Raw genomic sequence first — 13539 nt, forward strand, 5'->3', positions numbered from 1 at the left:
TAATAATTGAATAAATGTGCTCAAACTGGCGTTAGTTTTATACAACATTTTTGAGCATTTTCCAAGAAGCACATTTGTGAGGTCAGACACTAATGTGGGATGAGAGGACCAGGCCTCTCAGAGTCTGTTCTAATTCATCCCAAAGGTGTTCAGTCAGGTTCCAGTCCATGTTTTGTGCAGGCCAGTCAGGTGTCCATGCTAGCTTTGTGGTTTTCTGCACTAATGAACAGTCACTGTGGAACAGAAGGGAAATTCCCCTGATGCCAAGTTAGAAATTGTCCAAGTCTCACATAGTGATGTGAGGCTTTGGCACTTACATTAAACTCTGAATGCATATTTAATTAAGTATAATGCCTTTATTCAATCAAGTGGCTCCCTGACAGAGAGAATTTACCCTTATTGAGTTGAAACTGAGAGATAATCAATTTTGTGAGACTTCAATTTTCCATAAATATTTTTGTCTTTGTTTACTTTTTTTCTACCTCCTTTCTTGCATGTTATATATAACCAATGTATCAGTCACATCTGTTGATTGATTAATATTCCACTGTTTGAGAGTCTGTCAGTCAACGCAGTCATATTCTCAGTTCATATCAAAAATGATCTATTTGACTCTTCATTATTAGCACTTCTGTTCTTAAAGATTCAAATTTTGTAAAGCGCTTTACAGAAAACAGAAGAAACATGCAGCTTGTAAATAGTTGTTATTGATAGTGTTGGTTATAAATAAGAAACGTATTGCAGTGCAATGCTTCTATAAGTTGCTTTGCTCATAGGTATCGACATGCAATGCCGTATGTTGTAATCTACATGTTTTTCTTCTTTCACACAGAGTCAGAAGGGAACGCCACTGTTCACACTGATGAAGGATCCATACATCCTGATCGCTGCTGGTAAGGAAGCAGTAGCAGCACTGCAGGTTTGAGGGAAGTTTGTTTAATGGTGTTGAAGAAAGAGCAGGAAGACTGATGGACTCAGATGCTGTTTCAGGTCATGTGGCCACGCTACCAAGCTAACAGAACAGAACAGCTCTGCTTGGTTCAAATCACGACTTCCAGTGCTGCTTGCTGAACACTCTGAAAAACAGAGGGAGCAAAGTTTTATGTCACTCAGACTATTTTCACCACATGTCGGCAAACCTTGAACAGCTCTGGGCCGGTTCCAGGTGGGCTAAAGGGAACATCTGACCTTTCAGAGAGTTCCACACCCCACTGTCTGGACCCAATACTTCACACATTTTATTCCCCTTTTTTTCTTTCATCAATGTAGCTATTTAGAGGTTTGCATCCCTTCTTATGGACACCTCCTCAGTACTCCAGAAAGAACGTCATGATCAAGGCTACCTTTATATTTAACTCTAAATATTTGCAGAAAGGGTAATATTTACAGAGGGTGTTGACAGTTATTGTAATGATCGAGACTTTGTGATGCAAACTAGCTGTTGAATTTTTGTTTTACTTCCTCCCTACTGCCTGTAAATTGGCAAAAGTGGTTACATTTTAGTTGGAGTTATGAACTAAAATAAAAAATTGGTAAATGGACTGAACTAAAAGACATACATTTAACAGAAAATGCTGGGTCGGTTTAGTTTGGTTGACAATTCTGTTCCTTATCTGGTAGGATGGATCGTATGCTAAATCCTCTGAAAATAAAAACAACACATAAATAGTCCAAACTGAAATTATGTTTATTTGTAGACTGAGGAGATATGTAATATAATAACACAAACACTAAATGAACATGCTGTTGCCTTGATAAATTATTTCAATGTAAAATTTTGTTGATGTTTTATGGTTCCTTTTGCCATCCCGTCATAAAAGTATGACTTTGAAAGGAAGAGTAGTATTTATGTTAGCATAGCTGTTCGTGATTCTAACCAAATTCTTCAGCTCAAGTGCTATAAAACAACATCTGCCATAATGGGATCAAACAGGTAACAGAGGCAGCTGGCCGGAGCTGTTTATGTATCTTGTTCCAGATGGTTGTTTGTTGGAGGAAAAACACATTAGCACCAAAGAACAAAAATAAACCATAATTGAGACTGTATGTAGTTATCTTTAATCTTCATCTGCAGGTGCCATTTGTTTTGGAAACATGGCAATTGCCATGATGGAACCAACCCTGCCAATCTGGATGATGGAGACCATGTGTACCAGGAAGTGGCAACTAGGTATTTAAGCAGAAAATACACAAAACACACACCGCAACCTACACCGCCACAGAAGCATACAAGTGTGGAAAAAAAAAACAAAAAAACACAGCATATAACCAGAACATCTCCTGGTTCAGGTTCACTGTGTTGAACTGTAAGCGAGACTCCTTTCTATGTACATTGTTGTTCTTCTAACTTTTAAAAAGTCTATAATTTGTCATTGTCAAACCAGGTCATTTTCCCACACCAGGTATGGGACTCTTTGCTGCTTCCCCAGAGTTACCTTGGTCAGGTAGCTGCTTCTCTGAATGGTGCTGTCCTTGTCAAGCTGTTTGGTTGAGGTATACAGCTGAGGTTTGTGGTTGTGCTCTACTCTTTCCCCTTTCCAGATGAGGAACTCTGGGAGGTGTTCACAGTTTTGGTTATTGTTTTAAGCGTCTCTACAAACTTCCTCCGTGTCTGCGGGTTTCCTGGTCTTCACGATGCTGCTTGTCCTCCAACACCAAACCTCTAAGGACTTAGCAAAAACAGCTTTGTTGGAGAAATGAAAATACATACTAATGGGTTTGTTTTGGAATGGAATCAGGTGCTCTGGATTTTATTTGAGGTTTGTCAAAGTAACATTTTTAACTTCATCATTAGGATCTACTTTGCATTGGTCTATCATCAAGGCACTGACGATTGATGTTTTAAAGTGCTAAAATGTAGACAAATGTATTTAGAAGGTATACTTGCAACTATGGGCTGTGTGTATATGTGTGTGTGTGCGCGTATAAAGCTCTGTTTAAATTGTCAGTTAGCAAATGTTGTTGACATTGCCTTGCCACAGACTTTTCTATTATATTTTTTTTCCTGCCCGCTTGTATATGAAGTCTAGGTCAGATAAAGAAGATGAAAGGGGAACAGGATATTAGGATGTCACATGCTGGCAGGTGGAAAGGAGACTTCATTACACACAATGCGAGATGTACAGCAGCTCTGTGTGCGACACTGATAAACATCTCCTTATCTTTGCCTTTCTGCCCACACCTCTGTTCCCTTTGTGTCTCTGTCTGTGGCCCAGGCATCGCTTTCTTACCAGCCTCCATCTCCTACCTTATTGGAACCAACATCTTTGGCTCGTTGGCACACAAGATGGGAAGGTAGGGAGGGAAATTGTCCTTATCTACTTTCCTCCACTCTGCCTCTGTGGATGTGGTATCTGTTTCCGCTCCTATAAATGAGTTTCAGGGGTTTTAATGTTTGCGTGGTTGTGCCATTATTGAAGCCTTGACAGAAAAAGGCATTCAGTAATTCCTTTATAAAAACGTAGACTTTTCTTTAAAAATGATTTTGTCGTTTGGCAAGCAATGCTGAACAAGAGCATTGTACTGGTTAGTGTTACTGTAACACATTTCTTGAGAATTATAAGAGCGCTATATACAGTTTTTTGTTTTGTTTTGTTTATTTTTAACCCAGCCTTTATTTCTTCATGAACCCTGCCCATTTATATGGTTAATCAAATTTGCAGTATCAATTTATAAGTTGCAAAGAGAAGAAAAAAATAAGTCATTCAAGCAAGATTTTTAACAGGAAATTTTTATCTGGAGCTTTTAAACAAATTAATTACAAGAGGAGAAAATGTCAGATGAATATGTGCATTTCTTCAGCAATGTTAGAACGAACTCTTCATCACTTAGTTTCATTAGTATGAATCAAATCAATATCAGAGCACATTCACCACAGGGCAGTCAACCCACAAAGACAGCAGGGAAAGGGACAAGTGATGAGTCCGGTGACATGAGGTGGGTGAAGTTTGTCTGTGACTCAACATGACACCAAACCTGAATCAGTGATAACTGCTAACACTGTTTACTACCAATTAACACCATAAGTTGTCTCAAGATACTTTAGAGAAAAAGAAAAAATGTTTTGGTTTTTTTTAAAATCCAATTATAAATATAAATTCCATATCAACCATAAAGATTCCAACTGAAAACTGGTTAAAAGGTTTTCCGTCTTAGAAAACTCAGCAGAGTCATTCACTCACTGAGAACAGTGGAGAGTTGTTGTGTCGTGTCATTGACTTTGCAGCAATCCCTTGTGCTGCCATACTTCTCCACTGCCAATTTCACTTTGAATACAAATAAAATAGGCTTATTGCACAACCTATTGTATTTTAGGCTGTACAATAAACTCAGCTCCATTTTTAGAAATGTACGGCTTTGCTATGTAATTTTTGTCCTTTCCAAAGATATTGCTGGAATTGCTGTCAAGTCTCAGGTCAGGCAATCAGCTGTCAGCTGTTAGTCACAAAGGAGCGGCCTGTTGCAATGCTAACTGTGTGCTGTAAAAATGAACGTGAACCACAAGGCAAATGGGAACATTTCTGATCTTAAAGATGTATGCTATCTGAGGAACTTCAGAAGGAGACATCTTTTAATGTGACCCAATTTTCTAATTAAGGAGCAGAAGAAGAAGAAGAAGAAGAAGTCAGCCTATTCAAATTCTAGACACACTTCCACCAGAATAACACTGCTTTATCCAGACGTTAGGAGACCTATCAGACGTAGAGGGTTCTGTCTACTTACAACACGTAACACTTCCATCAGTTTGTTGCCCTGGTCCATCCTGTAGTGGTGCATCTCTATCTCAACGCCACATGACTCCCTGACTTTTCTCATGTGTCCTTCCACTGTTCCAAAAGGTGTTCATGAATGGCTCTGGGGATCGGCAGCCCTAAAGCTATAGCCATGTACTATCTACCAGGTGCCTTATCCACTTCTGATTGATCTGAAAGATCCAGTCATGGATCCAACCTCTGCTCATCCCCTTTAACTAAGTACTAAAATTGGGAGACGGCTTAACCTGCAGTATTTGCTGATTCACCGCAATTGTGTTGATTTTGTGGTGCCAACCAGTGTGACAGATTGCCCAAACTGTTCCATCAGGTGTTTGTCCATAGAAGATTACGTGACTTTCAAATACTCTGAGTGGACAAAAGGACTAATTTGTTCATTTTTGCTAATTTATGAAAAGTACATTGAAAAAGCCCCTGGGTGATGCAGCCACACTGGGCAGAATGCCTTAGCAGAGCCAGTTTAGTCAGATTGTTTGTTTCAGCACACAAACGGGTAGCTTTACGTGAGCTGCCAACACACAGTGATTTTCACAGGAAACTGAACTCCTAACCCCCCTTATGCACGACTTTCTGACCAGTACATTTTACATTTCCTCCTCTCGATTCATTGTTTCTGCAGCATTCAACTTCACATGTACTAACAGCCACTTTTGTTCCAAACACTAGTAAATATCTCAGCTGTCATTACTCAAAGGACTATTGGCTGGAAACAATTAGATTAGTGACGGACTGTATCCTGACTACTTCACATGCTTGTGGAAATAAGAGATGACTTGATTCTTTTTCTTTTTATCTTAACTTCCTTAGTTAATGAAAAAAGCTTCATTTGTACAAATGTCTTCTTTTCCTGGAATGTTAGAAACTGCCATGTCTGAAACGTGGATCAATAATCATGTTACGCAGATTTGCCTTTTGTTGTGATTCACCCAACAACTGCAAAATGGTATAACAACGCTTTAAATGGTTCCTTTTAAGCTTTCTGTAAATGACATATGAAGTTCACAAACCTATGAACTGTAGAAAATGTTCTGATGTATTTGATGTGCCAACCTTACATTCATCCATTTTCCCTTACGTTGAAAATGAGTCAGCTGTGACAACACCTGTTTGTTTTCCAGATGGCTTTGTGCTCTCATTGGAATGGTGGTGGTCGGCTTCAGTGTTATTTGTGTGAGTATATGAGAGACGTTTGAGGAAACAGAGTAAACGCACACCTCTATTAAAGTAAATTTTATCAGCAGTACTTGGTTAAAGTATCAATTTAAAATGGATGTAAAACATGAACCGAAGCTGAACTTTTTATTGGGATTCAGCAGAGTGGCCAACCGGGTTTGGGCCCTTGTTGCTACAGTTTGTATGTTTCTGTTTTCCTTGTGCATGCCAGGATTGTAAGCCAGCTTCCTCCACAGCTCAGTGTGCATGTTTGCTGCTTGGACATTCTAAGTTGCCCTGTAGATGTTAGTGTTTTCCTGGTTGTGTGTTTTCCTGGCTGTGTGTCTGGAGAACAGGTGGCCTGTCCAGAGTGTTTTCCACCTTTTCGCCCAATGACCACTTAAAATAGACACCAGCCCTCCCACATCCCACAATTCTTAAAGGAGAAAGCATAATTAACTGAATGGATGAATTTGTGATTTTATCACAAATTTGTGATAAATTATAGAGACACTGTAATTAATAACTAATTTGTCTGCTTTAGGTTCCTTTTGCCAGAGACATCTACGGTCTTATTCTTCCAAACTTTGGTGTTGGTTTTGCTATTGGTGAGTTCTCACGTCTATTTGCTTTGTTGCTGTAGTCTGAAGTGATAGTTACACATGATTTCTAAATGAATCTCACAGGCATGGTGGATTCCTCCATGATGCCTATAATGGGTTACTTGGTGGACCTGAGGCATGTGTCCGTGTATGGAAGTGTGTATGCCATTGCTGATGTAGCTTTCTGCATGGGATTTGCTTTGGGTAAGTAAGAAACCAAAAATAAAAATTTTTGAACGATACAAATTATTTAGCTAAATAATAGCTAAAGCTATGTCAGAATACTTAAGGTTTTTTTTTTTATGTCTGTTGAGTGTAAGAAATTTACTGACTTTGTCTTTTATAAATGAGTTTGTTTATCCACATCAGTTCATTAAAGAGCCATTAGGTAAACTGGCCAAATGCAATTCATTTACATTAATTTGATCTAATTGCAATTCAATTCAACACCATTTGCACATAATATAGTGAGATTCAGATACAAATGTATCTACAGAAATTTTAAACTAGAACTACCAGCAGTTATCTACAGGTTCCAAGCTTGTCTGAGCCCCTGGCACTACCCCAGAGGCAATAAGTCTGCCCCTGGGGTAGCAAGTCCAGGGGCGGCAAGTATCCTCAAGATACTCTGAGGATGAGGCCATTCTGATCCTGAGGTATCCTCTCCTCATCCTGTCAGCCCAGTGTTGTCTGGTCTTGACTCCTTTAAGGTGAGGGCACCATGCAAAGCTCTCCTCCCTGTTTCCTATCAGCTTGGCCTGTGCAGGTGTCACTGCAGGTCAGCCAAGAGTTGTGAATTTGCAGGACGGTGGTTACTTCTTTTGCAATTACAATGCATTCAGCCTACGGGTAAATGTGTAACAGGTTTTAAAAATGTGTGCTGTGTAACCGTAGATACTGTAAAACGACTCTGTTTGCATCTGGATCACAAAACATCCACTTCAAAATAATAATAATAATAATAATAATAATAATAATAATAATAATAATAATAATAATAATAATAATAATAATAATAATAAGATTTGGAGTTAAAATTAAAAAATATATATTTAAAAATGGTTTATCATAGAAATGCCAACATATTCTCTGATGACTGGTTCTAAATCTGGAGTAATATAAACATTTATCCATGTCCCCAGACTTCATGACTTTTTAATGAACCATAGTAATATGCCATTTCAATCTATAACTGGCAATGCATACCCCAATACAAAAAAATGATAAAGGTATTCGTAGATGTTCTGGTCTACAACAGGACCAATGCCCATAGCACAGGTCAGGTCAGGAAACATAATGAAGAATCTCCACAGTTACAACTGCGTGCTTGGAACCCTAATTACCATCTGACTGCAATGTGTTGCACAACCTGAGTGAAACATATGTTAGAATCTATTAACACAGTGAGTTTTGACGTGTGTGATTTACCTATGCCTCTGGTGAGGCTCTCCAGCTTTGGTAAAATAAAAAACTTAATTCTGCACCTTTGTGAATCAGGACATGGAGATAATTAATATGATACGGCCTTGTTGGTTGTGTCCCTGGGCGAGACGCTTCACCCATCTTGCCCGTTGGTGTTGACAGAACGGTCGATGTCGCAAAATTTGCAGCCTCGTTCCAGTCAGCCTCGTTCCAGTCAGCCTCGTTCCAGTCAGCCTCGTTCCAGTCAGCCTCGTTCCAGTCAGACTCGTTCCAGTCAGCCTCGTTCCAGTCAGACTCGTTCCAGTCAGCCTGCCCCAGGGCGGCTGTAGCTACAATCCAGTAGCTTGCCATCATCAACATGTGAATGAGACCTTTGATATTTTGATTGGAGATTTAAAGGGCTTTATGAATATTATTATTATTATTATTATTGTTGTTGTTGTTGTTGTTGTTGTTATATAGAGAAGCAGCATTCAGCTTCTATGCACCACAAATCTGAATCAAACCTGCAAAAAACTGCAAAATAGCCGAAACACTGAGTGCCTTTAAATGAGCTGTTTAGAGTTGCTATTGAAACCTAATTATGAAACATTAATTAATAATCTGATGTGTAATGATGACAAAATGTAATATTGTGTGTTCTGTGACTTTGTATTTTTTGCGTTTTTATGATGTAAAGGACTTGCTGAAAGGTGCTATACAAATAAAATTTTATTTGATTTTATTATTATAAGGTTTACACCAGGTGCTGCAGTGGTTCTTAAAAAATGTTTTTGCAGTTTTAACAGTACCCTTTATTCATTTTATTTTCAAAAAACTGAAAAGACAGGAGTTAAAAATGTACCACCTTGCTCCTTCCACCTGATTTAAAAGGGAAAGCAGAAGCCAGTTGCTGCTAAGGAAGTATTGCAGTGAAAGCTGTTCAGAGAGGAGCAACGTATTAACACTGCTTCAAAAATAACCAGCAATAAGGCAGGACGAGTTCTACTATGACTGTCAGGTGAATTCAAAGATCGCCTAAACAACAGCAGCACAGAGATGAGAACAGAAATTGGTTCTCTTGACTGAGTAAATTACACCCAAATGACTTACTACTCAACTAAAACGTTCAACATCCTCTTGTGAGAAACAAACTAAAGCTTTCCACAAACCTGATCTGATCTTATATGTGCTCTTGTTCAAGAATGAACAAAATGCTTGTGTTAAAATGCTTCATTATTTTCCAACACCAACTGTTCGCCAGCCTTTGGTCCAGATCTACTTCCCTTCACAAACAGCCTCTCTATTTAAGATATGACAATCAAAACTCCAGAACTCGACTTCAGCGTCCTCTGACTGTCTACTATTAATCTACAACTCAGATTTATTTGTCTCAGCACTAAAAAAAGTCAAGAAAACAAATCTGTGCAGTGTTTCCTTGTTGCAGGTCCGTCCATTGGAGGATCCATAGCTGAGAGCATCGGCTTTCCTTGGCTGATGACCATCATCGGAGTAGTGGACATTTTATTCGCTCCTCTCTGTCTCTTCCTTAAGAATCCGCCTGGACAAGAAGAGAAAATTGTAAGTTTGACCCTAAATTCAAGGCTGCCTATAGGAACCAGTCCATCAATGAGATGTTACCCAAAATCAAAACTCCAGGATGGTGCACCCTGGACTGAAAATGAAATGAAAATGAAAGCAGCCAAAGCATAAAAAAAAAAAAAAGATTCATTTATTTCTCTACTGTTTACCTCCGTTTAATGCATTGTGCACTTTTGGCCTGAGAATACAATTTGGCTCGTTGAGCAGGTAGTGGACTGATTAAAAAAAACAAAATAAAAAAAAACAAACAAGCAAGGTTCAAGAGAAAAATAAAAAAAACAATCACCTGTTTAGCTCAGCCCCAAGCGAAATACAGCACAGCGCCACTGTGTTCCACGTCAATTGGATTTTGGAGAATCTGTTGAGAAGTAAATGTTTCCAGGTTGTTAACAGGTTACCTCGCCACCTGGATGCGGGATCGAAATAAAAAGTGAAGCAATGAGTTGTGTTTATTACACTGTAGAAACATATTGGTATTAAATTGATCCGAGCTCTATTGAAGAAAACCGAGTCTGAAACAAAAACACGATGTAAAGAACATCTCGGCCCGCCTGGAGGGCAGACTGCAGCACTGAGCCGGTAAAAACAGCCGCATCAGACTGTGTGGTTTTTATCTGGATCAGCAGAATAAGGCTGGATTTTATTCTGCGTGGGTTTGTAAAGACTCCTTCAATTTCACAATGGCTTTTTTTTTTTTACCTAGATGTTTTGCTTGTGGTGATTTTGAGCTTTGTTAGAGAACCTGGCTCAGGCTGGCCGACTAGAGGGGTTTAGGAGACAGAGTGAAAAAAGAAACAGAAGAACTGATGTAGTAATTCTTTCCATGTTAATATAAAGTGAAAAGTCAATAGCAGGAGATGGAGAACGTTTAGTTGCTGTTGCATTACCTCAGACGATGTCCCCCTACAGAGGCATCACAACTAAACACAACAGAGGCTACTTCTAGAGGCCAGATGGAGCTTCTATGGAGCGAAGCAAAAACGAAAACAAATTGGAGAGTAGTAGAAAAAATAGTCAGTTTATCCTCCAGATGCCTTAGCTCATTTTATTTATGTATTTTATTTGACTCACGGTTTAAGAAATTTTTAGTGCGTAAAAAAGAATAAGAGGTTTTCCAATTCATCACAGAGCAGCTCTGAGACAGACAACCAAACGCACATCTGAGGATGATTCATTTAAAATGCATGTTTTGGACTTTATTGGAGAATTACAGTCAGTCAGATCATAAGACCTTCTGGTTGTGATGAAACATTGAGAAAATTTAGCAGAGCTGGACTGAAGGTCAGCGGAGGCCAGTAAGGTCAGCCATTTAACTCAAGCATCTACAGGAACACATCCATCCATCCATTCATCCATCCACATCCATCCATCCATCCATCCATCCATCCATCCATTCATTCATGCAGGGTGTCTATGGGGTTTAATTCCTGTCTTCATCAGTCGATGGGTGAGAGGCGGTTCACCCTGAACAGGTCGACCGTCCGTCTCAGTGCCTGATCTCCAATATTTCATATTTTGGTCCCATTTGCCACCAGTGTTTGATTGTGTCTGACTTTGATCCCACCAACATGAGCTAATCTTTGTGAGCTGGCCTGATAGAGTCCAGCAGTGTTTTGTTGATCTAATCCATCCACCTGCCTGAGCGCCTTAACCACCTGTGTGTGATTCCTGGTAGATCAGCCGTCATCACAAGCACTCTGTGGCACGATGCTCATTTGTTTTACTCCACTCAGCATTCATTGGCTCACTAATTCCACTGTTGTTCATCTTACAGCCATCTATTGATCACCTCTGCTATTTCCTATCTTCAGGATTTTTATATCTTTTCTGAGTCTTCTGATACGTATATGGGTTCGGACAGGGTTTTTTTTTTATAATTCAGGCAAAAGGCCCATTGTCCAAATGTCTAAGCTTCACAGCAGATCAATTTACTGATTTGCTGTGAAATTGATCACCTCTGGTTAAATCACAGAACCCCCTCAGATTCTGTATTTTGTTGTACAAAAATGCTAGCAATAAAATGTTGTAGCACAGCCCCGAGCTTGCTCCAACAGGCTGAAACTTCATCTCTGCAGCTAAAACTCCGCTTGGAGTTTTTGGATTGTTCCAGAAATCTTTTCTTCTTAGCTGCAATCTTCTCAGGTGTTTCCCCAAAAATGATGCTAAAAAGAAATGGCGGCTGCCCTTCTTTGTTAGAAGGAAAGCGTTGTTGGCAGATTGCCCAACGCTTATAACCCTTGACTTTCAATAACAGTCAGTCTGTGTGAGTACTCACCCTGGGAATGCATTGAATAATTTTCATGCATCCAGGTGAGGTTGTGAGGAAAATTATCATTGTTATTTTAATAAGAAAACCAATTCCTTCTGTCTTTGCAGGCGATCTTGATGGACACAAATTGTTCAATGAAGACAAGGTCCTACACTACGCAGGGGACGTACTACCAGGGCGACGACATGGACCCAGAATATGACGATTATGATTAACAAGACGACAGCTGAGCAGCTGAACCCCCTCAGATTCTATATTTTGTTGTACAAAAAAATTTAAAAAAAAAAAGAAAAGAAAAGAAACCCGGGGAATAAAATGAAGCATCACAGCCAAGATAATTCCACGTCAATGTTCCTGCATTTGGTCGTCACTGTTCAGTGTTCTCTTCACAGTCGTATCGGAGGAAGCCAAAGTTGTTCTTAATATGTGCATTTTGTGACAAGTGGTTTTAGCCGACAGCCTTATTCAGATGTGTCAAAAAGCACTTTGCAGATAGGAAGGGCAGCGAGGACAGTCTCTCTGACGGTTTATTTCGAATCCAGAACATGTTCATATTTAATGTTTTTTGCCCTTTGAGTTCATGTGTGTCAACATTACTGTCTAGAAAATATTAGCGGAACTTGATGTCCGGGTTGTGATAACTGCTAAGTGTGTGATATGTCAACAAGGGTAAGGGAAATTTGTTACATTTGTTTCAAATCGATGCAAATAAATGTTATGGATGAGCTGCAAGGGGACAACAGTAGTGCCAAAAGTAATTCATTATTTAAACCAAGAATATTGGTTTTCGTTTGGCCATGTGTTCAGCTTTGATTCCACAGAATTTGACTAACCCATGGAAAAAAAGAAAGATAGAAACTTAATTTTGAAAAAAACAAAAAAAACAAACAGCAGCAAGTGCAAACATAAAAACGTAATGAAGAATCTGTAACATTTTCAGTCCAGGATCTATATGGTTCTAATGTAGGGTCCCTTTTGTTTTTGTTTCTGCTTTTGTATGTTGAATTTTGGCAACACACGCTAACAGTTAACAAAAGTAGCTGCTGTCCTGTTTTTTTTGTTTTGTTTTGTTTTTTTGTTTTTTTTAAAGAAACATATCAAATAGGAGTGTAAAAATATATCCAGCTTGTGAGACTGTACACTGTACTAGGTTAGGAAAAGGAGAAAAGATTTTAACAATATTTTTGGGGAAACTATTAAGCCCATGTTTTTTTTGTTTTTTTGTTTTTTTTTGTTTTGTTTTCACGAATAAAGGTTTTACAAATTCAACTCTCACAATTATTGTAGAGTAATGCGATACAGTCAATCGGCCTATTTAAAGGGCGACCAGTTGTCAGTGTGCTGTTTGGTGACATGGTGTACCACACTGAACATGGAGTACAGGAAGCAGAAGAACTTGATGCTCATTTGGCTGCAGCTCCACAGATTATTCAGTTGAGGAGGAAAATCAATGACAGATTGAAGAGAAGGATTTCATTTTAAATGTTCTTTACCCAGAAACATACCGTTTGTAAATTCTTTATATGGCTTCACATGTCACAAATTGGGATTGGTTTGTTTCGTTTTTTATTTGTGGGGATGTATGATCCTTTGTTATTCTTAAAAAGCTTTTCTCTCTCTCTCTCCATGGAAACGATGACACTGAAATCAAATCCAGTGACAGTTTGGATTTTCAGCACCATTAGCTTCTCTCGCCTTAAAATGCGTTGAGTATTTTACAAATGGCCGTCTTGCTTTACAT

At 38.9% G+C, this 13539-nt stretch overlaps 1 protein-coding gene and 1 long non-coding RNA gene across 2 annotated transcripts in view; one reads left to right on the forward strand and one right to left on the reverse strand.

The window, feature by feature from the left end:
- Positions 1–12906, forward strand: part of slc18a2 (solute carrier family 18 member 2) — a 29495-nt gene extending 16589 nt beyond the window's left edge. Inside the window, exons 9-16 of the mRNA XM_007573910.2 lie at positions 833–893; positions 2075–2170; positions 3216–3294; positions 5891–5942; positions 6469–6532; positions 6611–6730; positions 9375–9508; positions 11906–12906. Of these exons, the coding sequence (XP_007573972.1) occupies positions 833–893; positions 2075–2170; positions 3216–3294; positions 5891–5942; positions 6469–6532; positions 6611–6730; positions 9375–9508; positions 11906–12013 (714 nt within the window). The 3' untranslated portion in view covers positions 12014–12906. The remainder of the gene's footprint in view (positions 1–832; positions 894–2074; positions 2171–3215; positions 3295–5890; positions 5943–6468; positions 6533–6610; positions 6731–9374; positions 9509–11905) is intronic.
- On the reverse strand, positions 4078–5884 carry LOC107833187 (uncharacterized). Its single transcript, XR_001658897.1, has 2 exons — positions 4735–5884; positions 4078–4231 (listed from the first exon to the last, which is right to left on the reverse strand). It is a non-coding gene; the product is annotated as an uncharacterized LOC107833187 (long non-coding RNA).
- Positions 12907–13539: the final 633 nt, after the last annotated feature.

This window comes from Poecilia formosa, unplaced genomic scaffold (assembly GCF_000485575.1).
Source record: "Poecilia formosa unplaced genomic scaffold, Poecilia_formosa-5.1.2 Scaffold340, whole genome shotgun sequence".
NCBI lineage: Eukaryota > Metazoa > Chordata > Actinopteri > Cyprinodontiformes > Poeciliidae > Poecilia > Poecilia formosa.